This window comes from Myxine glutinosa, chromosome 4 (genome assembly GCF_964187855.1).
Source record: "Myxine glutinosa chromosome 4, kmMyxGlut1.1, whole genome shotgun sequence".
NCBI classification, from domain to species: domain Eukaryota; kingdom Metazoa; phylum Chordata; class Myxini; order Myxiniformes; family Myxinidae; genus Myxine; species Myxine glutinosa.
Genome location: NC_136264.1, coordinates 78,164,958 through 78,189,973, shown reverse-complemented (window position 1 = coordinate 78,189,973; position 25,016 = coordinate 78,164,958). Strand labels below are relative to the sequence as shown.

Sequence of the window (25,016 nt, the reverse complement as noted above, 5' to 3'; positions counted from 1 at the left end):
CGTGCATATCGTGGCAGCCAATAGCAAACGTGCATATCGTGGCAGCCAATAGCAAACGTGCATATCGTGGCAGCCAAAAGCAAACGTGCATATCGTGGTAGCCAACAGCAAACGTGCATATCGTGGTAGCCAACAGCAAACGTGCAAATCGTGGTAGCCAACAGCAAACGTGCAAATCGTGGCAGCCAATAGCAAACGTGCATATCGTGGTAGCCAATAGCAAACGTGCAAATCGTGGCAGCCAATAGCAAACGTGAAAATCGTGGTAGCCAACAGCAAACGTGCATATCGTGGCAGCCAATAGCAAACGTGCATATCGTGGCAGCCAATAGCAAACGTGCATATCGTGGCAGCCAACAGCAAACGTGCATATCGTGGCAGCCAATAGCAAACGTGCATATCGTGGCAGCCAATAGCAAACGTGCATATCGTGGCAGACAACAGCAAACGTGAAAATCGTGGTAGCCAATAGCAAACGTGCAAATCGTGGCAGCCAACAGCAAACGTGCATATCGTGGCAGCCAATAGCAAACGTGCATATCGTGGCAGCCAATAGCAAACGTGCATATCGTGGCAGCCAACAGCAAACGTGCATATCGTGGCAGCCAATAGCAAACGTGCATATCGTGGCAGTCAAAAGCAAACGTGCATATCGTGGTAGCCAAAAGCAAACGTGCATATCGTGGTAGCCAACAGCAAACGTGCATATCGTGGCAGCCAACAGCAAACGTGCATATCGTGGCAGCCAACAGCAAACGTGCATATCGTGGCAGCCAACAGCAAACGTGCATATCGTGGCAGACAACAGCAAACGTGAAAATCGTGGTAGCCAATAGCAAACGTGCAAATCGTGGCAGCCAACAGCAAACGTGCATATCGTGGCAGCCAATAGCAAACGTGCATATCGTGGCAGCCAATAGCAAACGTGCATATCGTGGCAGCCAACAGCAAACGTGCATATCGTGGCAGCCAATAGCAAACGTGCATATCGTGGCAGTCAAAAGCAAACGTGCATATCGTGGTAGCCAAAAGCAAACGTGCATATCGTGGTAGCCAAAAGCAAACGTGCATATCGTGGTAGCCAACAGCAAACGTGCATATCGTGGCAGCCAATAGCAAACGTGCATATCGTGGCAGTCAAAAGCAAACGTGCATATCGTGGCAGTCAAAAGCAAACGTGCATATCGTGGTAGCCAATAGCAAACGTGCATATCGTGGTAGCCAAAAGCAAACGTGCATATCGTGGTAGCCAATAGCAAACGTGCATATCGTGGTAGCCAAAAGCAAACGTGCATATCGTGGTAGCCAACAGCAAACGTGCATATCGTGGTAGCCAAAAGCAAACGTGCATATCGTGGTAGCCAATAGCAAACGTGCATATCGTGGTAGCCAATAGCAAACGTGCATATCGTGGTAGCCAAAAGCAAACGTGCAAATCGTGGTAGCCAATAGCAAACGTGCATATCGTGGTAGCCAATAGCAAACGTGCAAATCGTGCCAGCCAATAGCAAACGTGCATATCGTGGCAGCCAAAAGCAAACGTGCAAATCGTGGCAGCCAAAAGCAAACGTGCAAATCGTGCCAGCCAATAGCAAACGTGCAAATCGTGCCAGCCAATAGCAAACGTGCATATCGTGGTAGCCAATAGCAAACGTGCATATCGTGGTAGCCAATAGCAAACGTGCAAATCGTGGCAGCCAAAAGCAAACGTGCATATCGTGGTAGCCAATAGCAAACGTGCATATCGTGGCAGCCAAAAGCAAACGTGCATATCGTGGTAGCCAAAAGCAAACGTGCAAATCGTGGTAGCCAAAAGCAAACGTGCAAATCGTGGTAGCCAAAAGCAAACGTGCAAATCGTGGTAGCCAAAAGCAAACGTGCAAATCGTGGTAGCCAAAAGCAAACGTGCATATCGTGGTAGCCAATAGCAAACGTGCAAATCGTGGCAGCCAAAAGCAAACGTGCATATCGTGGTAGCCAATAGCAAACGTGCATATCGTGGTAGCCAAAAGCAAACGTGCAAATCGTGGTAGCCAAAAGCAAACGTGCAAATCGTGGTAGCCAAAAGCAAACGTGCAAATCGTGGTAGCCAAAAGCAAACGTGCAAATCGTGGTAGCCAATAGCAAACGTGCAAATCGTGGCAGCCAAAAGCAAACGTGCATATCGTGGTAGCCAAAAGCAAACGTGCATATCGTGGTAGCCAAAAGCAAACGTGCATATCGTGTCAGCCAAAAGCAAACGTGCAAATCGTGGTAGCCAAAAGCAAACGTGCAAATCGTGGCAGCCAAAAGCAAACGTGCATATCGTGGTAGCCAAAAGCAAACGTGCATATCGTGGTAGCCAAAAGCAAACGTGCAAATCGTGGCAGCCAAAAGCAAACGTGCAAATCGTGGCAGCCAAAAGCAAACGTGCATATCGTGGTAGCCAATAGCAAACGTGCATATCGTGGTAGCCAAAAGCAAACGTGCAAATCGTGGTAGCCAATAGCAAACGTGCAAATCGTGGTAGCCAAAAGCAAACGTGCAAATCGTGGTAGCCAAAAGCAAACGTGCAAATCGTGGTAGCCAAAAGCAAACGTGCAAATCGTGGCAGCCAAAAGCAAACGTGCATATCGTGGTAGCCAAAAGCAAACGTGCATATCGTGGTAGCCAAAAGCAAACGTGCATATCGTGTCAGCCAAAAGCAAACGTGCATATCGTGGTAGCCAAAAGCAAACGTGCATATCGTGGTAGCCAATAGCAAACGTGCAAATCGTGGTAGCCAAAAGCAAACGTGCAAATCGTGGTAGCCAAAAGCAAACGTGCAAATCGTGGCAGCCAAAAGCAAACGTGCATATCGTGGTAGCCAAAAGCAAACGTGCATATCGTGGTAGCCAAAAGCAAACGTGCATATCGTGTCAGCCAAAAGCAAACGTGCATATCGTGGTAGCCAAAAGCAAACGTGCAAATCGTGGCAGCCAAAAGCAAACGTGCAAATCGTGGCAGCCAAAAGCAAACGTGCAAATCGTGGCAGCCAATAGCAAACGTGCAAATCGTGCCAGCCAATAGCAAACGTGCATATCGTGGTAGCCAATAGCAAACGTGCATATCGTGGCAGCCAATAGCAAACGTGCATATCGTGGCAGCCAATAGCAAACGTGCATATCGTGGTAGCCAATAGCAAACGTGCATATCGTGGCAGCCAATAGCAAACGTGCAAATCGTGGCAGCCAATAGCAAACGTGCATATCGTGGCAGCCAATAGCAAACGTGCAAATCATGGCAGCCAATAGCAAACGTGCATATCGTGGCAGCCAATAGCAAACGTGCATATCGTGGTAGCCAATAGCAAACGTGCATATCGTGGCAGCCAATAGCAAACGTGCAAATCGTGGCAGCCAATAGCAAACGTGCATATCGTGGTAGCCAATAGCAAACGTGCATATCGTGGTAGCCAATAGCAAACGTGCATATCGTGGCAGCCAATAGCAAACGTGCATATCGTGGCAGCCAATAGCAAACGTGCATATCGTGGTAGCCAATAGCAAACGTGCATATCGTGGCAGCCAATAGCAAACGTGCAAATCGTGGCAGCCAATAGCAAACGTGCATATCGTGGCAGCCAATAGCAAACGTGCATATCGTGGCAGCCAATAGCAAACGTGCATATCGTGGTAGCCAATAGCAAACGTGCATATCGTGTCAGCCAATAGCAAACGTGCATATCGTGTCAGCCAAAAGCAAACGTGCATATCGTGTCAGCCAATAGCAAACGTGCATATCGTGTCAGCCAAAAGCAAACGTGCATATCGTGGCAGCCAATAGCAAACGTGCATATCGTGTCAGCCAAAAGCAAAACGTGCATAGCGTGTCAGCCAAAAGCAAAACGTGCATATCGTGTCAGCCAATAGCAAACGTGCATATCGTGTCAGCCAATAGCAAACGTGCATATCGTGTCAGCCAATAGCAAACGTGCATATCGTGTCAGCCAAAAGCAAACGTACAAATCGTGGTAGCCAATAGCAAACGTGCATATCGTGGTAGCCAAAAGCAAACGTGCATATCGTGTCAGCCAAAAGCAAACGTGCATATCGTGTCAGCCAATAGCAAACGTGCAAATCGTGGTAGCCAATAGCAAACGTGCAAATCGTGGTAGCCAATAGCAAACGTGCATATCGTGGTAGCCAATAGCAAACGTGCATATCGTGTCAGCCAATAGCAAACGTGCATATCGTCCCACTGGCCGAGCCCACCGGCGGTCCCACTGGCCTAGCGCTACCATGTTTAGACAGCGCGATCCGTCCCCGGGCACCGGCAAGCCAGGCACAGTAGGACACCCGCGGAGCCCCGGCGGGCCAGGGGCGCGCGAGCCTACGCGTTAGCGTGCTACGGCGGAATCAACGGCTTCGGCCACGGCCGGGCCGATACTCGGCCCGGTCGCACCGGAAATGAACTGGTTCGACGCCCGCGCTAGAGAGGTCGCGGGCGACTGAGATGTTTCAACAAATAATTAATTAATTTGAGACGTCCGATTTCTAGTGTTTGGAAATTTGGAAGAGCTTGACCCTAGCCTTTCCCTTGCGAGGGCAAGGAGGAACTTAACACTTGACACTTAAGCTTAGTTTGAAGTACACCCTGCCAGCGCTCCCGGTGGGACGGCAGGGCAACCAGAAGGGACGAGGTTCTCCTGACCACGTGGCCCTCGATCTGGGAAGCGAGAGGCGTTCCATTAGTGGACGCGCCCCTCACGCCCGACTTTTGGGCGGCCCCGGCAGGCCGTTTGTTTTGACGTTCCGTGACAGGCCCCGCACCCCCACCTCAGGGCCGACCGGGCGACCGGAATGAATCCCGGTGTCCCGATCCGAACCTTCAGAGCGGGCCGGCTGGGGAGTGCCAAGCACCCCGTACCTGCACTTTCCGTCCCTGCGGTCCCAAATACCGGAACCACCCGAATACCACTTTATTTGACAAAATGAGGTGCGGCCTACAGCCTTAGAAAACCAACCCTAAATAAGTCAATACCTCCAACGACACAGGTGCGCATTCGTGCCGCGTGACGTGGTGACGTCATCGCGCTTTCACCTTAAAAGATTTATTTGATATTTTGATATAAACCTTAGAAAACCAACCCTACAGAAGTCAAATGGTCCAATAAAGGGTGATGGGAAGGTGATGGCAGGGTGATGGGAGGGTGGTGGGAGGGTGACGGCAGGGTGGTGGGAGGGTGATGGCAGGGTGATGGCAGGGTGATGGGAGGGTGATGGCAGGGTGATGGGAGGGTGATGGCAGAGGGTGATGGCAGAGGGTGATGGGGGAGGGTGATGGGAGGGTGATGGCAGGGTGATGGGAGGGTGATGGCAGGGTGATGGGAGGGTGATGGCAGAGGGTGATGGGGGAGGGTGATGGCAGGGTGATGGGAGGGTGATGGCAGGGTGATGGGGGAGGGTGATGGGGGAGGGTGATGGGGCCTCCCTATAGAAGTCAGTATCTCCAACGACACAGGCGCGCATTCGTGCCGCGTGACGTGGTGACGTCATCACACTTTCCCCTCGAAAGACCCATTTGATATAAGTTAATATTCTGATATAAGCTTTAGAAAACCAAACCTATATAAGTCAATACCTCCAACGATACAGGTGCGCAAAATACAAAATCACAAAAGATTTATTTGATATAAGTTAATATTTTGAATAACTCGGTCAATATCAGTCCGAATTTCGCCAAATAAAGGTTCCCGTTATCCACAGATACCCCTGTATCCTCCTAGAGGCGAAGTCAGGATGAATTTCGCAAAAATTAAAGTCCTTCGGCAACGAAAATTTAGCATGGTGTTTTCCTATGTAAATTTACCCTGAAGTAATTTTACCGAAAATCCTGGAGATTTGGCGGGGCCAGTTTCTGTCGAGTGTTAAGACGTACTAGCGACTGCGAAATCCGGAATCAGATTTAAAATCCGAGCCTCCGTTAGCTCTAAGGGCCCCCCAAAACAAATCGCATATATTCCCAATGAAAAGACCCCGGAGTTCCTAAATCCCAAATCCCATGCCATCCGATGTCAATCCATATATCTATACCTCCCTACGAACGTTATGCATCTAATGATAAGCATAATAACCATCAAAAAATATTTTAAAACCACTTTATTGGACAAAATGAGGTGCGGCCTAGCATCTAGTCGAGACCCAGTCACCCAGGCCGATCACCCATTCCGACCCCAAATTCCTCATCGACGATAACTAAACAATATATTATATGAATCGCACCGTACATACCTCCTTCTAGATCTTGTTCTTGTCTTGATATACTCACTCAGGCTCACTCTATCACGACTGAGTCCTCTCAGCTCTTCCAAATGGCGTCCGCTGCGCCTCGTGTCCAGTCCAACTCCGAGCTCTTCTTCTTCAAACGACCTTTGACACTCATGGTGGGGGTGTGATGACGTCACTGCGTTTCAGTCTTAGAAAACTAATTTTTATATAAGTTAATATTTTCATTAACTCCTAGAGGCGAAGTCTTAGAGAATTTCGCAATAAGAAATAGAGTCCTTCGGCGACGGAAATTTAACACGGTGTTTCCCTATGTAACTTTACCCTGAGGTAATTTTACCAAAAATCGCCGAAATTTCACGGGTCCAGCCCTATTGAGTGCCTACGGCCTCTCAAGTCCCTTCACAGAGTCGGGCTAGCGTCAAGCTCAAAAGGGTTTTCTTTCCCCACTGATTCCGCCAAGCCCATTCCCTTGGTTGTGGTTTCGCTGGATAGTAGATAGGGACAGTGAGGATCTCGTTCATCCCTTCATGCGCGTCACTGTTTAGATGACGAAATGAATGAGTTCATTCATTTTCGCTGCATGATTTTTCGGGTGACACCGTCACAATTTCGGTCTTCGAGGCCGGCCGATAGGCACAGTTGTGACCGGAAAGGACGAGGTTCTCCTGACCACGTGGCCCTTGACTTGGTTTGTCCGCACAATGTGGGCGCTTCCAGGATGAACTTTAGCCGGGGAGCGTTTGGGCGCCCCAGTCTGATACTGCCGCCCACGCGCAGAACAACTTGTGAGTGCACGTGGGTCCCGGCGGTCCCACTGGCCTAGCGCTACCATGTTTAGACAGCGAACTCCGTCCCCGGGCACCGGCACCTACTCCCGGAAGCAAGAGAGATCAGCAGTGCCGGGCACGGTAGGACACCTGCGGAGCCCAGGCGGACCGGGGACGCGCGAGCCTACGCGTTAGCGGGCTACGGCGGAATCAATGGCTTCAGCCACGTCCGGGCCGATATTCGGCCCGGCCGCACCGGGAATGAACTGGTTCGACGCCCGCGCTAGAGAGGTCGCGGGCGACTGAGATGTGTTAACAAATTAATTAATTAATTTCAGATGTCCGATTTCTAGTGTTTGGAAATTTGGAAGAGCTTGACCCTAGCCTTTCCCTTGCGAGGGCAAGGAGGAACTTAACACTTGACACTTAAGCTTAGTTTGAAGTACACCCTGCCAGCGCTCCCGGTGGGATGGCAGGGCAACCAGAAGGGACGAGGTTCTCCTGACCACGTGGCCCTCGATCTGGGAAGCGAGAGGCGTTCCATTAGTGGACGCGCCCCTCACGCCCGACTTTTGGGCGGCCCCGGCAGGCCGTTTGTTTTGACGTTCCGTGACAGGCCCCGCACCCCCACCTCAGGGCCGACCGGGCGACCGGAATGAATCCCGGTGTCCCGATCCGAACCTTCAGAGCGGGCCGGCTGGGGAGTGCCAAGCACCCCGTACCTGCACTTTCCGTCCCTGCGGTCCCAAATACCGGAACCACCCGAATACCACTTTATTTGACAAAATGAGGTGCGGCCTACAGCCTTAGAAAACCAACCCTAAATAAGTCAATACCTCCAACGACACAGGTGCGCATTCGTGCCGCGTGACGTGGTGACGTCATCGCGCTTTCACCTTAAAAGATTTATTTGATATTTTGATATAAACCTTAGAAAACCAACCCTACAGAAGTCAAATGGTCCAATAAAGGGTGATGGGAAGGTGATGGCAGGGTGATGGGAGGGTGGTGGGAGGGTGACGGCAGGGTGGTGGGAGGGTGATGGCAGGGTGATGGCAGGGTGATGGGAGGGTGATGGCAGGGTGATGGGAGGGTGATGGCAGAGGGTGATGGGGGAGGGTGATGGGAGGGTGATGGCAGGGTGATGGGAGGGTGATGGCAGGGTGATGGGAGGGTGATGGCAGAGGGTGATGGGGGAGGGTGATGGCAGGGTGATGGGAGGGTGATGGCAGGGTGATGGGGGAGGGTGATGGGGGAGGGTGATGGGGCCTCCCTATAGAAGTCAGTATCTCCAACGACACAGGCGCGCATTCGTGCCGCGTGACGTGGTGACGTCATCACACTTTCCCCTCGAAAGACCCATTTGATATAAGTTAATATTCTGATATAAGCTTTAGAAAACCAAACCTATATAAGTCAATACCTCCAACGATACAGGTGCGCAAAATACAAAATCACAAAAGATTTATTTGATATAAGTTAATATTTTGAATAACTCGGTCAATATCAGTCCGAATTTCGCCAAATAAAGGTTCCCGTTATCCACAGATACCCCTGTATCCTCCTAGAGGCGAAGTCAGGATGAATTTCGCAAAAATTAAAGTCCTTCGGCAACGAAAATTTAGCATGGTGTTTTCCTATGTAAATTTACCCTGAAGTAATTTTACCGAAAATCCTGGAGATTTGGCGGGGCCAGTTTCTGTCGAGTGTTAAGACGTACTAGCGACTGCGAAATCCGGAATCAGAATTAAAATCCGAGCCTCCGTTAGCTCTAAGGGCCCCCCAAAACAAATCGCATATATTCCCAATGAAAAGACCCCGGAGTTCCTAAATCCCAAATCCCATGCCATCCGATGTCAATCCATATATCTATACCTCCCTACGAACGTTATGCATCTAATGATAAGCATAATAACCATCAAAAAATATTTTAAAACCACTTTATTGGACAAAATGAGGTGCGGCCTAGCATCTAGTCGAGACCCAGTCACCCAGGCCGATCACCCATTCCGACCCCAAATTCCTCATCGACGATAACTAAACAATATATTATATGAATCGCACCGTACATACCTCCTTCTAGATCTTGTTCTTGTCTTGATATACTCACTCAGGCTCACTCTATCACGACTGAGTCCTCTCAGCTCTTCCAAATGGCGTCCGCTGCGCCTCGTGTCCAGTCCAACTCCGAGCTCTTCTTCTTCAAACGACCTTTGACACTCATGGTGGGGGTGTGATGACGTCACTGCGTTTCAGTCTTAGAAAACTAATTTTTATATAAGTTAATATTTTCATTAACTCCTAGAGGCGAAGTCTTAGAGAATTTCGCAATAAGAAATAGAGTCCTTCGGCGACGGAAATTTAACACGGTGTTTCCCTATGTAACTTTACCCTGAGGTAATTTTACCAAAAATCGCCGAAATTTCACGGGTCCAGCCCTATTGAGTGCCTACGGCCTCTCAAGTCCCTTCACAGAGTCGGGCTAGCGTCAAGCTCAAAAGGGTTTTCTTTCCCCACTGATTCCGCCAAGCCCATTCCCTTGGTTGTGGTTTCGCTGGATAGTAGATAGGGACAGTGAGGATCTCGTTCATCCCTTCATGCGCGTCACTGTTTAGATGACGAAATGAATGAGTTCATTCATTTTCGCTGCATGATTTTTCGGGTGACACCGTCACAATTTCGGTCTTCGAGGCCGGCCGATAGGCACAGTTGTGACCGGAAAGGACGAGGTTCTCCTGACCACGTGGCCCTTGACTTGGTTTGTCCGCACAATGTGGGCGCTTCCAGGATGAACTTTAGCCGGGGAGCGTTTGGGCGCCCCAGTCTGATACTGCCGCCCACGCGCAGAACAACTTGTGAGTGCACGTGGGTCCCGGCGGTCCCACTGGCCTAGCGCTACCATGTTTAGACAGCGAACTCCGTCCCCGGGCACCGGCACCTACTCCCGGAAGCAAGAGAGATCAGCAGTGCCGGGCACGGTAGGACACCTGCGGAGCCCAGGCGGACCGGGGACGCGCGAGCCTACGCGTTAGCGGGCTACGGCGGAATCAATGGCTTCAGCCACGTCCGGGCCGATATTCGGCCCGGCCGCACCGGGAATGAACTGGTTCGACGCCCGCGCTAGAGAGGTCGCGGGCGACTGAGATGTGTTAACAAATTAATTAATTAATTTCAGATGTCCGATTTCTAGTGTTTGGAAATTTGGAAGAGCTTGACCCTAGCCTTTCCCTTGCGAGGGCAAGGAGGAACTTAACACTTGACACTTAAGCTTAGTTTGAAGTACACCCTGCCAGCGCTCCCGGTGGGATGGCAGGGCAACCAGAAGGGACGAGGTTCTCCTGACCACGTGGCCCTCGATCTGGGAAGCGAGAGGCGTTCCATTAGTGGACGCGCCCCTCACGCCCGACTTTTGGGCGGCCCCGGCAGGCCGTTTGTTTTGACGTTCCGTGACAGGCCCCGCACCCCCACCTCAGGGCCGACCGGGCGACCGGAATGAATCCCGGTGTCCCGATCCGAACCTTCAGAGCGGGCCGGCTGCACTTTCCGTCCCTGCGGTCCCAAATACCGGAACCACCCGCATACCACTTTATTCGACAAAATGAGGTGCGGCCTACAGCCTTAGAGAACCAACCCTATATAAGTCAATACCTCCAACGAGAGGGTGGTGGGAGTGGGTGATGGCAGAGGGTGATGGGGGAGGGTGATGGCAGGGTGATGGGAGGGTGATGGCAGGGTGATGGGGGAGGGTGATACCTCCCAAATACCGGAACCACCCGAATACCACTTTATTTGACAAAATGAGGTGCGGCCTACAGCCTTAGAAAACCAACCCTAAATAAGTCAATACCTCCAACGACACAGGTGCGCATTCGTGCCGCGTGACGTGGTGACGTCATCGCGCTTTCACCTTAAAAGATTTATTTGATATTTTGATATAAACCTTAGAAAACCAACCCTACAGAAGTCAAATGGTCCAATAAAGGGTGATGGGAGGGTGATGGCAGGGTGATGGGAGGGTGATGGCAGAGGGTGATGGGGGAGGGTGATGGCAGGGTGATGGGAGAGGGCGATGGCAGGGTGATGGGGGAGGGTGATGGGGGAGGGTGATGGGGCCTCCCTATAGAAGTCAGTATCTCCAACGACACAGGCGCGCATTCGTGCCGCGTGACGTGGTGACGTCATCACACTTTCCCCTCAAAAGACCCATTTGATATAAGTTAATATTCTGATATAAGCTTTAGAAAACCAACCCTATATAAGTCAATACCTCCAACGATACAGGTGCGCAAAATACAAAATCACAAAAGATTTATTTGATATAAGTTAATATTTTGAATAACTCGGTCAATATCAGTCCGAATTTCGCCAAATAAAGGTTCCCGTTATCCACAGATACCCCTGTATCCTCCTAGAGGCGAAGTCAGGATGAATTTCGCAAAAATTAAAGTCCTTCGGCAACGAAAATTTAGCATGGTGTTTTCCTATGTAAATTTACCCTGAAGTAATTTTACCGAAAATCCTGGAGATTTCGCGGGGCCAGTTTCTGTCGAGTGTTAAGACGTACTAGCGACTGCGAAATCCGGAATCAGAATTAAAATCCGAGCCTCCGTTAGCTCTAAGGGCCCCCAAAAACAAATCGCATATATTCCCAATGAAAAGACCCCGGAGTTCCTGAATCCCAAATCCCATGCCATCCGATGTCAATCCATATATCTATACCTCACTACGAACGTTATGCATCTAATGATAAGCATAGGAACCATCAAAAAATATTTTAAAACCACTTTATTGGACAAAATGAGGTGCTGCCTAGCATCTAGTCGAGACCCAGTCACCCAGGCCGATCACCCATTCCGACCCCAAATTCCTCATCGACGATAACTAAACAATATATTATATGAATCGCACCGTACATACCTCCTTCTAGATCTTGTTCTTGTCTTGATATACTCACTCAGGATCACTCTATCCCGACTGAGTCCTCTCAGCTCTTCCAAATGGCGCCCGCTACGCCTCGTGTCCAGTCCACCTCCGAGCTCTTCTTCCTCGATCTTCTTCGAATGACACTCATGGTGGGGGCGTGATGACGTCACTGCGCTTCAGTCTTAGAAAACTAAGGGCGTGATGACGTCACTGCACTTCAGTCTTAGAAAACTAATTTTTATATAAGTTAATATTTTCAATAACTCCCAGAGGCGAAGTCTTAGAGAATTTCGCAATAAGAAATAGAGTCCTCCGGCGACGGAAATTTAACACGGTGTTTGCCTATGTAACTTTACCCTGAGGTAATTTTACCAAAAATCCCTGAAATTTCACGGGTCCAGCCCTATTGAGTGCCTGCGGCCTCTCAAGTCCCTTCACAGAGTCGGGCTAGAGTCAAGCTCAAAAGGGTTTTCTTTCCCCACTGATTCCACCAAGCCCGTTCCCTTGGCTGTGGGATCGCTGGATAGTAGATAGGGACAGATAGGGCCGTGCACCGACCCAGTGTTTGGCGCCGTTCGCGACACCGTCTAAAAAGATGCGTACGGGTCGCCCGTTGGGGCCTAACACGCCTGGCAAGCGGCGTGGGGCTTTTGGCTTGCTTTCCCGTCCCCGCTTCGCGTGGCCAGGAGGGGCTGTAGCCGGGGTGCCTGGTACGATACCTGCCCGGTGGAAACACGTCCACCCGGGGTTCGTTCAACCGCCCGAGTGCGGCGACGCCGACCATCATCTTGGTCAGGAGGGGCCCAGAGACATTGTGCGGGACCGAGACCAAAAGGGGGTCGTGAGTTCTCACCAGGACACACGTATATAAGATGGCCATCTTAATCATAGGGAATTGATTGTGGGTTGGGAATTGTTGATGGTTGTGTATTGTTGATTGCTCGGGGAAAATCTCCGTGGTTGTATCATTGAAATTGTATGGTATCATTACCATTGAAATATATCCTTGAACATCAGTTGTCTCTTGGGTGAAATTCATATGGATTGCGTGGCGAAAGCGCATATATAATACAGCTTTCTGGCGAAGTTCCTCTCACGGTCCGGGGGTCACCGAGACCAGGTATTCACCGAGGGGACCACGTAACACATGCCATTCGTTTGATGGCCAATTTGTCGCTTCCTTCGGTCTTGCTTCACCACTCAGCGAGCTGCTTCTTGCTTTTGCCCTGACCAATCACCAGTCCTCTCCCACGCCGCCAATCGGCGGCCCTCGTCCTGTGGTGTCTTACTTCTACCAATCCTTCGCAAGGTGGGCGTGGCCTCAGCCTGCCTAAGCAATGAGTGTTACTGTGCAAGCTGGTGTTGTGGCTGGATGGAGCTGCATCGGCCGTTCCCCAAACTGGCTTCCGGTGGGTTTATGGTTGTTGTGGCGGAGGGGGGGATTTAAGTAGTGTTTGTGTGGTGTTACTATTGAGCCTATCTAATGTCTATAGTGCGTTGCTATACGGGACACAGGTATGATCACAGGTTTGACACACCGGGTAATTAGCATAAACCCTACAACTACTTAACCTGCCCCATTCCTCGTAATGGGGACGAAGATACACTTAATCCGACATATGGGCTAGACAGGTCCTCTACTTATTTACATCGAGGTGGTTCTTGTTACCCATGATCATCGGAGCACCTACCTATGCAGATCTACCTCAATCTATATATGTCCCTACCCTAAAATTCATAACAATACAATGACTTGTTTATTCTCCACAATTGCATTGGTGTGGTTTTGCCATGGTTTATTAGAACACTCTAAATAACAAATCTTTCTGCCGCATTCCCTCTAGAGACTCTGAGGGGCACCGTAACCGGAGTTTGGGGAGGTAACACATAACATAACAGTCATCAGTCGTTCAGATATTTTAACCGGTGGACACACAGTCGTCGTGTTCAAATATTTCCCATTAAATCCCCCCATTCAAATCCCTCCTGTCTTTGGTATAACTATATGCTAGATGTCTTTGGTGTAACTATGCTGTCGTTCGAAACACCAACCGTCCAACCCGAGCAGATGCTCTCACCATTACACAACTGTTTAGTTTTAGTTTCTGGCTTGGGAGGATTCGAGGGTATGATGAGCTGAGATGAAGACAATAGTACAGCGAGAGAACAAATGCAAATACCGATGCGAAGAATAGAAACAGAGGGTGAACGAAGCCCTTTGAAAAAAGGGTAAATATGCAAAAATGTGGATCACACCAGCATTGGACGTGGGACGTGGATTTGTGAGGCTCGGCCAAAGCTGTCCACCCATTGGTTGGATAAAATGTAGGCGTGGGGCATTCCTGATCCTATTTTCGTTTCAAAAGATACCTGTTCGCAACGGCTTATCGTGTGTTACTATATTCAGAAATCCGACGTGTTTGAAAATGTTTACTCCAGTGTACAAACATCATGGCGGGACGTGGTAAGGGCGGTGGAAAGACTCGTGCTAAGGCCAAGTCTCGTTCTTCCCGTGCTGGGCTGCAGTTTCCCGTGGGTCGTGTCCACAGACATCTTCGCAAAGGCAATTACGCCGAGCGCATCGGTGCCGGCGCTCCCGTCTATCTGGCGGCTGTGCTCGAGTACTTGTCTGCAGAGATCCTGGAGCTCACCGGTAACGCTGCACGAGATAACAAGAAATCGCGCATCATCCCGCGTCATTTACAGCTCGCCATCCGCAACGATGAGGAGCTGAACAAACTGTTGGGCGGGGTGACGATCGCGCAAGGTGGTGTACTGCCGAACATCCAGGCCGTGCTGCTCCCCAAGAAAAGCAAGGGAAAGTAAACGGCTTCGCCTCACACAAGGCCCAAGAGCTCGTCAGCCCGACCACAACGGCAGCAGCATCAGCGATACACGATCCGTGTTTTACACAAAACTCTTTGCTGTGTATTTTTTTTACAAATTCATTTTTATCAAACTCACAAATCAAAACCCATTTTTACAAACAACGTACAGATCGGGAAATAGGGGGAAAAGCATTATTTACAGACTGCAGTTCCTGAATGTAAAAATGTATTACCTGGCGACGCCACCTCGACAAACTACCAAATTTTGAATTCGAATAGAGTAGAATTGTGAAATTTTTAGTATTACAAGACAAACACTCACAATTATTCGGCATGGATATGCCTTTTGCTTCTTCACGTTTGAAGAAATGTTGAACAGGCCCAAAGGAGCCCAGGATAGATATTGGTGGGAAAAACGAGCAAAGGAGGGCGGACGGAGCTTTCCCTCACGGAGCGGATCACATCGGGCTCGGATTTGAGCCAATGGAGAGGGGAGAGTGAAGTTTCGACCAATGGATAGAGAGTGAGGCGGGGATTAATTCTTCAGCGAATGGGAGAGTGTTTGACGCAGCCAATAACAAACGTGAAATTTTTCGTTTTTTTCTTAACCTTAAAGTGAAATTTTCTTAACCCGCTGAAATTTCACATTTGTGCCAGCCAATGGCGAACGGCCGAAGCGTCTCGCGGCGCAAACAAAATCAGACCGTGCATTTCTCATGTTTCATTCGCTGTTGTTTTGTTTTGTGTTGATTTTTGCCGGTCACGATGGCTCGTACGAAGCAAACCGCCCGTAAATCGACTGGTGGAAAAGCTCCCCGAAAGCAGTTGGCGACAAAGGCGGCACGGAAAAGTGCTCCAGCCACCGGTGGCGTGAAAAAGCCGCATCGTTACCGTCCAGGAACTGTGGCGCTGCGCGAGATCCGGCGCTACCAAAAGTCCACGGAGCTGCTCATTCGCAAGCTGCCGTTTCAGCGCCTCGTCCGTGAAATCGCACAGGATTTCAAGACCGATTTGCGATTCCAGAGCTCCGCAGTGATGGCGCTGCAGGAGGCGAGCGAGGCCTACCTCGTTGGGCTGTTTGAGGACACTAATTTGTGCGCGATTCACGCCAAACGTGTCACCATCATGCCCAAGGACATCCAGCTGGCACGACGTATCCGCGGGGAGCGAGCTTAACCCGCTGATCCAAGGTCTTGTGCACAGCTTCCGCACCACACCACCCAACGGCTCTTTTCAGAGCCACACCTTTCTTGAGAGTAATCGACCGTTCACCAAACTCGCCACCTATCACGACCTTTTGTGCGTTTCTAATGTGTCTACGGGTCGGAAGGAAATACGTTTTATGATGCTCTTTTTATAAAGACAAATGGAAACGTGGAACAAGACGGTGGAGGTTGGCTGTCTTCAGGGAATGGGGTTTCACAATGTTTCAATGAACCCCCAAAGGATTGTGAAGTGACAATTGTTGGGCATCATGTGTCATGTCACTTGCAAGGTGGCTCATGTTAAAATACACATTTTTTTATTGTAACCGTATCATATATTATTTGACCCGTTCATCTCAATCCCAAAATAATAATATAAACTCTGCCATAAACATTGCATTTCTGGTGCCAAAGAATACATGATACAAAGTTCAAGTCGCGTGAAGCTCCTTCATGAACGAGTTGGTGGCTCTGAAAAGAGCCGTTTTGTTGCTGTTGATGAACACCACCCCCAGAATGTTTAACCACCGAAACCGTAGAGTGTGCGGCCCTGGCGCTTCAAAGCGTACACCACATCCATGGCAGTAACGGTCTTGCGCTTGGCGTGCTCCGTGTAGGTAACAGCATCGCGGATAACATTTTCCAGGAACACCTTGAGAACTCCACGGGTTTCCTCGTAGATGAGACCCGAGATGCGCTTTACCCCACCACGACGAGCAAGGCGACGAATAGCAGGCTTCGTGATTCCCTGGATGTTATCACGCAGCACCTTGCGATGACGCTTAGCACCTCCTTTCCCGAGACCCTTTCCTCCTTTACCACGACCAGACATGACGACAGCAGTTGAATCCAAAGCTGAATAAACGAAACCACGAGCATTCCTGTCTTTATATGGTCGTGATAGAGGTTTCTATTGGTGGGAACTCGATTTTACCATTTGCTCTTTGACCCTTCCACGATTCCTCCGTCATTTAATTATTTTCTCTGCAGTTTCCTTGGTGATTTCCACCACGTCCGCGTTTGTGCCTTTTCCCCTTTCACCTCTCGTTCCGCGCATGCGCACGTCGTCCTTTCGCTTTGACCATCTGCAACTGCACTGGCTTTCACTGTCCCTTCGCTTTCACTCAAGTAAACACGTAATCCTGTCAAATAAGGTTTAAATAATGCAGTAATTCACGACGATTTAATTCTGAACACAACTTGAACTGCAGAATTTTGGCAAATAACAATGCGCGCTCACATCACCTGTAGTCAGGGCCCTTAGGGATATTTTGGTTCAAATTCTTCCAAAAGCATCAAATTTGGCGCAGATGTTGCCCATGCCATACTCTCGATTTTTGACGGGCGCCAAGGGCGTTATGATCCGGGGACCACACCGGTCCATCCCACCACGTCACCTGACCTATGACGTCATAATTAGGATATGCATCCAATCACATGGCGTACTATAAGTGGTCAAAGTTCAAAATGAATCGATCGAAAAATGAAGGCAGGGATCCATTTTAAAGGTTTTCATAAAATCCAATATGGCCGCCAGGTCACATGACCTATGACGTCATATTTATGACATGTATACATGAACCCGGATCATGATCGCACAAAAATTAAACACAAGGATATGGCATACAGTTCATAAAACATCAAAATCCGTACCTTTGTAATTAGACTGATGAACTGCATATGCCTGAAAATTAGGAAATAGACATGTAAATATTTCCTCTAATTGTCAAAAATAAGGTCAGAGTTCGATTACCCAACCCAGAAACATAAAATGGTGAACCTCACGTAAATCTTGACAAAAAACTCAAAAACCGAAATGTTTGACTCAAAATGACCTTTAAGATGACCTTGAGGGATGACCTTGACCTCGAATCATCAAAATAACATCATAATTGGATTCCTCGACCTCGAAAACCCCTAAAAAGTGGTATCATGATTCCAACCCCTTTGGTTATTTAACTGATTTTCCTCTAATCCGGGTGGCGGCCATTTATTATTTCGCCAATATGGGCCCCCCGGGGGGGAGGGGGGGGGCGCCCGTCTAAAATCGAAAGAGTATGGCATGGGCAACATCTGGGCCAAATTTGGTGCTTTTGGAAGAATTTGAACTGAAGAAGAATTTGAAGAAACAAAATATCCCTTAGGGCCCTGACTAGACATGACCACACCGTTTGATTCTGAAACCTGTATGGATTGTGGTGGTACTGAGGCTTTATATTGGTGGAGAGCTCGACGTGACTATTTGTTCTTTCACCTTTGCACGTTGCCTCATACACTTCCTTATTTTCTCGAGGAGAAAGTGTGCTTCCTTGATGATTTCTACCACGTCCGCGCGTGGGCGCTTTGCCTTTTCACCTCTTGCTGCTCATTCGCACGTTGCCCTTTCGCTTTGACAATGTGCAACTGCACTCGCTCCTACGGTCGCTTCGCTTTCTCTCAAAGAAACACAGAATCTTGTCAAATGAGGTTTAAGTTCGTCAGTAATTTACGACGATTTCATCTGAACACAACTGCAGAACTTTGTCAAAATAAACAACAAACGCAAACGACCCCGAAGTTATAAATACTGTGACGAATGTGGTAGAGCAAAATGTAGAGCAGAGTAGATCTGAGTAGGTAACATGCTTCGAGATGTCGCGATAAGGAACACTTCCTGTAATAAGTCCATGTTTAGGTGTTTTGTCGGTTAAGGTGTGTAATTGTGAATCTGCCAGGAGATTCGTGTGATAGTTAGTGTAGGGGTTAATCAGTAGAGCCCTTGTATGTCTCACCTAGTAGTCAAACCTTTGTCCATTATGGCACTGCAGACCACATAAACATTAGTTAGGACCTTTAGTACAACACTAAATGACGCCTTTCCCCCTGACATGACTTAGAAAGAAATCAGGCTGGAACACCACCACAATTGGCCGCCACCATTTACACCTCCGAGAGGCCTACCCACCTTGCATAGAACGTGCGGTGACCACGGAATCGGGGACAGGAGTGGCAGTGGCGCAGTGGGCGTGCCCCTGGACAAGCCGGCGAGCCGGGGAGGCTCTGATTGGCAGAGCAGTGCGCCAATGTGACGTCATCGGCCGGAGATATTACCGAGGCCCGGACGCCATTTTCGGCAGTTGAGTAGAGAGTTCAGCACGTTGAGTGAGGTCTGAGTCAAGAGTTTGTGTGCACCCGAGTCGAGTTGAGATCCTGAGTTCAGCACGAGGAGAGAGAGCCCGAGTTGCGTTGGCCGTTCGCAGTGCGCAGTTCGCAGAGTTGGCAGTTGAGCCATAGGGAGTTATTTTTAGCAGCCCGGTCGAGTCGTTCAGAGATCCCGACCCGAGTTGGGCTGAGGTGTAGCCCGAGTGGAGCTCGCTGTCCTGCTGTTGACCTCGTGGTGATCGGTGCTTGGTGCGTGGTGCTCGGTCCTAAGAGGCCTTGTGGGACTTGGAGCGAGGGACCTCGTGGTGTGCGATCGGGCCGGAAGGAGCGGTGTTGGACGGCAGCCACCAAGACGACAAAGACAAGATAAGGCCGCATCTGCGTACTGTTACGTGGTCCTCCCGGTAACTACCTGGTCTGGGTGATCCCCCGGACCGTGGGAGGGACCCCGCCAGAAAGATATATGGTTTATTCGCTTTCGTAACGCAATCAATATGAATTCCGGTCAAGAAGAAACCCCACACCAAGGATCCGGAATAATCAATAATATATTCTTTGAGCAATCAACAACCATCAACAATGCACAGTCAATATTACAAAGGTATACTCATCTACACAAACTCTAAGATGGCCATCTTATATATTCCTCACGTGAGCCCCACTCCTGACTCCCTCCGTGGTCAATGTCTCCCACAATGTCTCTCGTCTCCGCACCCGGGCGGTTGAACGAACCCCGGGCGGACGTGCTCCAACGTGCCGTCTCGTACCGGGGACAGCTGTTGCAGCGCACCTCCTTGCCAAGCAACGGGGCAAAACCAAACGCGGTTTGCAACGCGAGCGAGGCTCCACGTGCGACCCGTACGCGTCCTTGTAGACGGGGCAAAAACCAAACGCGGTTTGCAACGCGAGCGAGGCTCAACGTGCGACCCGTACGCGTCCTTGTAGACGGGGCCAAACCAAGAGCGGTTTGCAACGCGCGCGCGCGGCCCCCTGTGCGACCGCTTGGTTCCGTGCACGAACTCACGGGGACTTGACGTGTCAAAAGGTAATTACGCGTCCAGGTAACTCCTCTCGCCAAACGGGTTTCGGAACGCCTCTTTGTTCCGCGCAGCGCAAGGTCGATTCCACCTTCTCGTCGTCGCGGGGCGAGGAAGAAGATGAACCGTCCTTTCTTCTCCTCGTGTCTTTTCTTCTCCCGTTTCCGGCCACTTCCGTTTCCGGCCACTTCCGTTTCCGGCCACTCCCTCCGAAGGGCTCCTGACCCTCCAACCACAACAACTACACCACAACTTAATATACTACACACGGATAAGCAAAGACCTGAATGGTAATATGTAACACTCCCCCCCTTCAAGAAAGAAAGTTTGAACCCAGCGAAAACTTTCTTTGCCGGCCAATTTGGAGAAACAACCCCGATAACTCAACCCCCAGAGATTTTCAAAGGTAATTCCCTCTGGACAAAGCACCAGCAACGACATTGTCCCTGCCCGTTACATGTTCAATTTCCCGTTGGACTCCTGCCAAGCCAAACTCCATCTCCTGACCCTCTGACTTTGACTGTCAGTTTCTTGTGAATGAAGGTTAAGGGGTTGATCAAAGATCCAAAGTTAAGCAACTCGATAGCACTTTTTCCCGGGAGGCCAAGCCGAATATTCACTACATGGATGCCTTGAGGAACGTGGAGTTCACGGTTAGTCTGTGCAGGAAAGTTCTCTACATGGACGCCTTGAGGAACGTGGAGTTCACGGTTAGTCCGTGCATGAAAGTTCACTACATGGACGCCTTTAGGAACGGCGTTCACGGTTAATTCGTGTAGGAATCTTGGCTCGGCGGCTCCGCCGCCTTCAGTGCTTCAACTTTTCAGAACTTCCCTAATAATTATGGTGGGACCACTTGTCCCTGTAGTCCCATGAATAGCGGTCTCCTTCTCGGCCACTACTTTGACAATCCTTCCTTCGGGAGCTGCTGTAACTCAGGGAGCCTCCATAATAATATTGATTGCGGCCACCACCAAAACTACCGCCCAGTTGTCCTCTCCTGTAGACCTCTCGACGCCTACGAAATGCCTTCCCTACTGTTATGGTCCGACCCTCCAAATCCTTGCCATTCCAATTCTTCTCTGCCTCTCTGGCGTCTTTTGTGCTGGCAAACGTGACAAAGCCGAACCCTCTTGACTGTTGCGTTTCCCAGTCTCTTACCAACCGCACTTCCACCAGCGGCCCATATCTGTTGAAGACAGAGGTCAGAACTTCTTCCTCTGTTTTGAAGTTCAGTCCCCCTACAAATAACTTGGCACTTTTGTCGCCATCCCAAGTTGGTGTGGTGTTATTTTCCCTGCTGGGCTCTTTACCAACCCTCTGGTTACCATAAACTTGACCCCCGGCCAAATCATTCCCGATAACCACCGATACACCCTCTACAGGAAGCGTGGCTTGTAAACCGACGGTGACCGGTCCTGACACCAAATCGGACTCCAACTGGATGACCTGAAGGGGAGCACTAACACCGCCCCCGATCCCCTGTAAACGCACACTATCCCCCGTTGCCGTCTCCTCGGACCATGGCAAAATGCCTTCAAGCATTAAAGATTGATGGGCCCCTGTGTCCCTCAATATCCTAACCGGTCTCCGGTTAGTCGAGGCTCCCTCCAGTGACACAAACCCCTCTGAAATAAATGGTTGGTAACCCTTTTGATGGCGATTTCTTAAGCTAGCCATCGCATTCGGAGTTGTAATAGTCGGACTCCGCTCTGGGTTGTCCCTTTTCATGAGGTAACAACTGGACATCAAGTGTCCAGGTTTCTTGCAAAACGCGCAAGTAGGTCCGGAGGGAAAACTCGGGGTCTGCCTCGGGCCCCCCGAACTATAAGTTTGTCTTGGGCCCGCATCCCTCTGATTTCGAACCGGTGGGGTATCATAGTTGTCCCCATAATCATCTCGAGGCCGCCGCCATGTATGGTCGTTCTCCGCACCTGCTGTTCCCCACCTCCCCTGCGGAGATCTAGGCGAGGAGTTAGTTTCGTGGACCCCTATTCGGTGGGTTAAGGCATAATCATCTGCCATGGTGGCTGCGTCCCACAACTTCGGTACTTTCTTTTCCTGCAGGTACACTTTGATGTCCTCGTGGACACACTGCTGGAATTCCTCCACCAGGATCAAGTCCCGCAATGTTTCGAAGTCTTTCCCGACTCCTTTTGACTCACACCACCGATCAAACATGTTTTCTTTCACTCTGGCAAACTCCACATGGGTCTCACTCTCCCTCTTCCTGGCATTCCTGAATTTTTGCCTGTAAGCTTCCGGAACCAACTCATAGGCTTTGAGGATGTGCTTCTTCAGTACCTCATAATCTGCACATTGGTCCATTGGTAGCGCCGAATAAATTTCCTGAGCTTTCCCCACCAGCACACTTTGCACGAGTATGGTCCATGCCTCCTCCGGCCAGTTTAATTGTCGAGCCACTTTCTCAAAGTGTGGAAAAAATTTTGCGACTTCTTTTTCACTGAACGGTGGAACCAGCCTCACATGTCTGCCCACATCCCAGGTTTTCTGGTTAGGTGTCGACCCCGTCAGCAAGGGTGGTGCCTCTCGCCGTTCTCTCATTAACTCCAGCTCCTTGAATTTGATTTCTTGCTGAAGCTCCATGTCACGTTCCTTTAATTCCCTTTCCGCTTTTCTCTCCTCTGCTTCTGCTTTCCTTTCCTCTGTTTTCATCCTTTCCTGGAGTTCTCGTTCCACTCTCCTTTCCTCTGCTTGTTTCTCTTCTCTCCTCTCTTCTGCTTTCCTTTCTTCTTCTGCTCTTTCCTTTTCTGCTTTCCTTTCTTCTTCTGCTCTTTCCTTTTCTGCTTTCCTTTCTTCTTCTGCTCTTTCCTTTTCTGCTTTCCTTTCTTCTTCTTTTAACCTTTCCTGGAGTTCTCTTTCCACTCTCCTTTCCTCTGCTTGCTTCTCTTCTCTCCTCTCTTCTGCTTTCCTTTCTTCTTCTGCTCTTTCCTTTTCTGCTTTCCTTTCTTCTTCTTTAATCCGTTCCTGGCTCCGTAACTGCAACTCCAGTTTCCGGAGCTCAACGTCTTCTGGTTCTTCGGGTAGCCACTCCCAGGCTAACTCGTCCCATTTTCCTAATCCCACCATAGATTGTATCACCGTGGCCTGCAACTCTGCCTTCCTCAAATTAGTTCGGACCTCCAAGTTAAAATGTTTGGCCAATTTCAAGAGGTCCGACTTTAGCAACGCTCGGAACTGTGCCTCACTCGGTGTTACCCCAAAGTTCTGTGCCACAAACGCCATGGTGCCTATCGTTAACACCTGTTAACCTTCACCCAAGATTTTACCCCAATTTCTCAAAAAAAAAAAATATTACCAATTAATAATTAATTAATAAATTTTAATTAATAAAAATTATTATTTTATTATTTTATACAATTTTAAATCCCGGACGTAGACCCAATTGCGAAACCGCAAATCGTAATTTGGACGAGCCCCCAATTCTGTTACGTGGTCCTCCCGGTAACTACCTGGTCTGGGTGATCCCCCGGACCGTGGGAGGGACCCCGCCAGAAAGATATATGGTTTATTCGCTTTCGTAACGCAATCAATATGAATTCCGGTCAAGAAGAAACCCCACACCAAGGATCCGGAATAATCAATAATATATTCTTTGAGCAATCAACAACCATCAACAATGCACAGTCAATATTACAAAGGTATACTCATCTACACAAACTCTAAGATGGCCATCTTATATATTCCTCACGTGAGCCCCACTCCTGACTCCCTCCGTGGTCAATGTCTCCCACAATGTCTCTCGTCTCCGCACCCGGGCGGTTGAACGAACCCCGGGCGGACGTGCTCCAACGTGCCGTCTCGTACCGGGGACAGCTGTTGCAGCGCACCTCCTTGCCAAGCAACGGGGCAAAACCAAACGCGGTTTGCAACGCGAGCGAGGCTCCACGTGCGACCCGTACGCGTCCTTGTAGACGGGGCAAAAACCAAACGCGGTTTGCAACGCGAGCGAGGCTCAACGTGCGACCCGTACGCGTCCTTGTAGACGGGGCCAAACCAAGAGCGGTTTGCAACGCGCGCGCGCGGCCCCCTGTGCGACCGCTTGGTTCCGTGCACGAACTCACGGGGACTTGACGTGTCAAAAGGTAATTACGCGTCCAGGTAACTCCTCTCGCCAAACGGGTTTCGGAACGCCTCTTTGTTCCGCGCAGCGCAAGGTCGATTCCACCTTCTCGTCGTCGCGGGGCGAGGAAGAAGATGAACCGTCCTTTCTTCTCCTCGTGTCTTTTCTTCTCCCGTTTCCGGCCACTTCCGTTTCCGGCCACTTCCGTTTCCGGCCACTCCCTCCGAAGGGCTCCTGACCCTCCAACCACAACAACTACACCACAACTTAATATACTACACACGGATAAGCAAAGACCTGAATGGTAATATGTAACAGTACATTTTGACATAAAAGACGTGTTTCTTTCGTATTTGATCCCCCTCGTCTTGTGTTTGAGGTCTGGTGCGTGGGATCCCGATTAGGATATTTATTATCGGCGCGCATTTTCCTGTCCTGCCTTTTTCATTTGAATAAACCCTTATGTTATTTTTGTACATATATCTGAACGCAGTTTACCGGGTGTTTAGTTTTAATAGATAAGGCTGCGGGGCTCTCGCCGTTCCCCTTCATTCCGCGCGCTTAAGGGTTTTAGGTGTTGATTTTGGAATCCGCTATTGAGCTTCTGCCCCGGGAGTTAAAGCCTCGTAATCGGCATCCGCAACTCTGGTGTTAATCGGAGTTGCGTGACATTTGGTGTCAGGAGTGGGATTCGAACCCGTCGGACAAACTTTTTTGTCCGCGGCGAGACATCGACAGGGTCGGGCGTACATCGCGCCCGACGTTCGAACGCAAACATTTTTA

At 49.7% G+C, this 25,016-nt stretch overlaps 3 protein-coding genes and 1 pseudogene across 3 annotated transcripts in view; 3 read left to right on the top strand and 1 right to left on the bottom strand.

Annotated features, from left to right (window-relative positions):
- LOC137424868 (uncharacterized) overlaps positions 1-14,764 on the top strand; it is a 114,386-nt pseudogene extending 99,622 nt beyond the window's left edge.
- Positions 1-25,016, top strand: part of LOC144891756 (uncharacterized) — a 97,640-nt gene that overhangs the window by 18,630 nt on the left and 53,994 nt on the right. The window lies entirely within an intron of this gene.
- LOC144891618 (histone H3) lies at positions 15,532-15,942 on the top strand. The gene has a single exon (XM_078775254.1). The coding sequence runs from the start codon at positions 15,532-15,534 to the stop codon at positions 15,940-15,942; it is 411 nt and encodes a 136-aa protein (XP_078631380.1).
- LOC144891755 (histone H4) lies at positions 15,951-18,826 on the bottom strand. Its single transcript, XM_078776031.1, has one exon. It carries the CDS (start codon positions 16,801-16,803, stop codon positions 16,492-16,494), a length of 312 nt encoding a protein of 103 aa, XP_078632157.1. The 5' UTR covers positions 16,804-18,826; the 3' UTR covers positions 15,951-16,491.

Coding starts and splice junctions, on each gene's coding strand:
- LOC144891618 (XM_078775254.1), top strand. CDS start 15,532: ATGGCTCGTACGAAGCAAACCGCCCGTAAATCGACTGGTGGAAAAGCT.
- LOC144891755 (XM_078776031.1), bottom strand. CDS start 16,803: ATGTCTGGTCGTGGTAAAGGAGGAAAGGGTCTCGGGAAAGGAGGTGCT.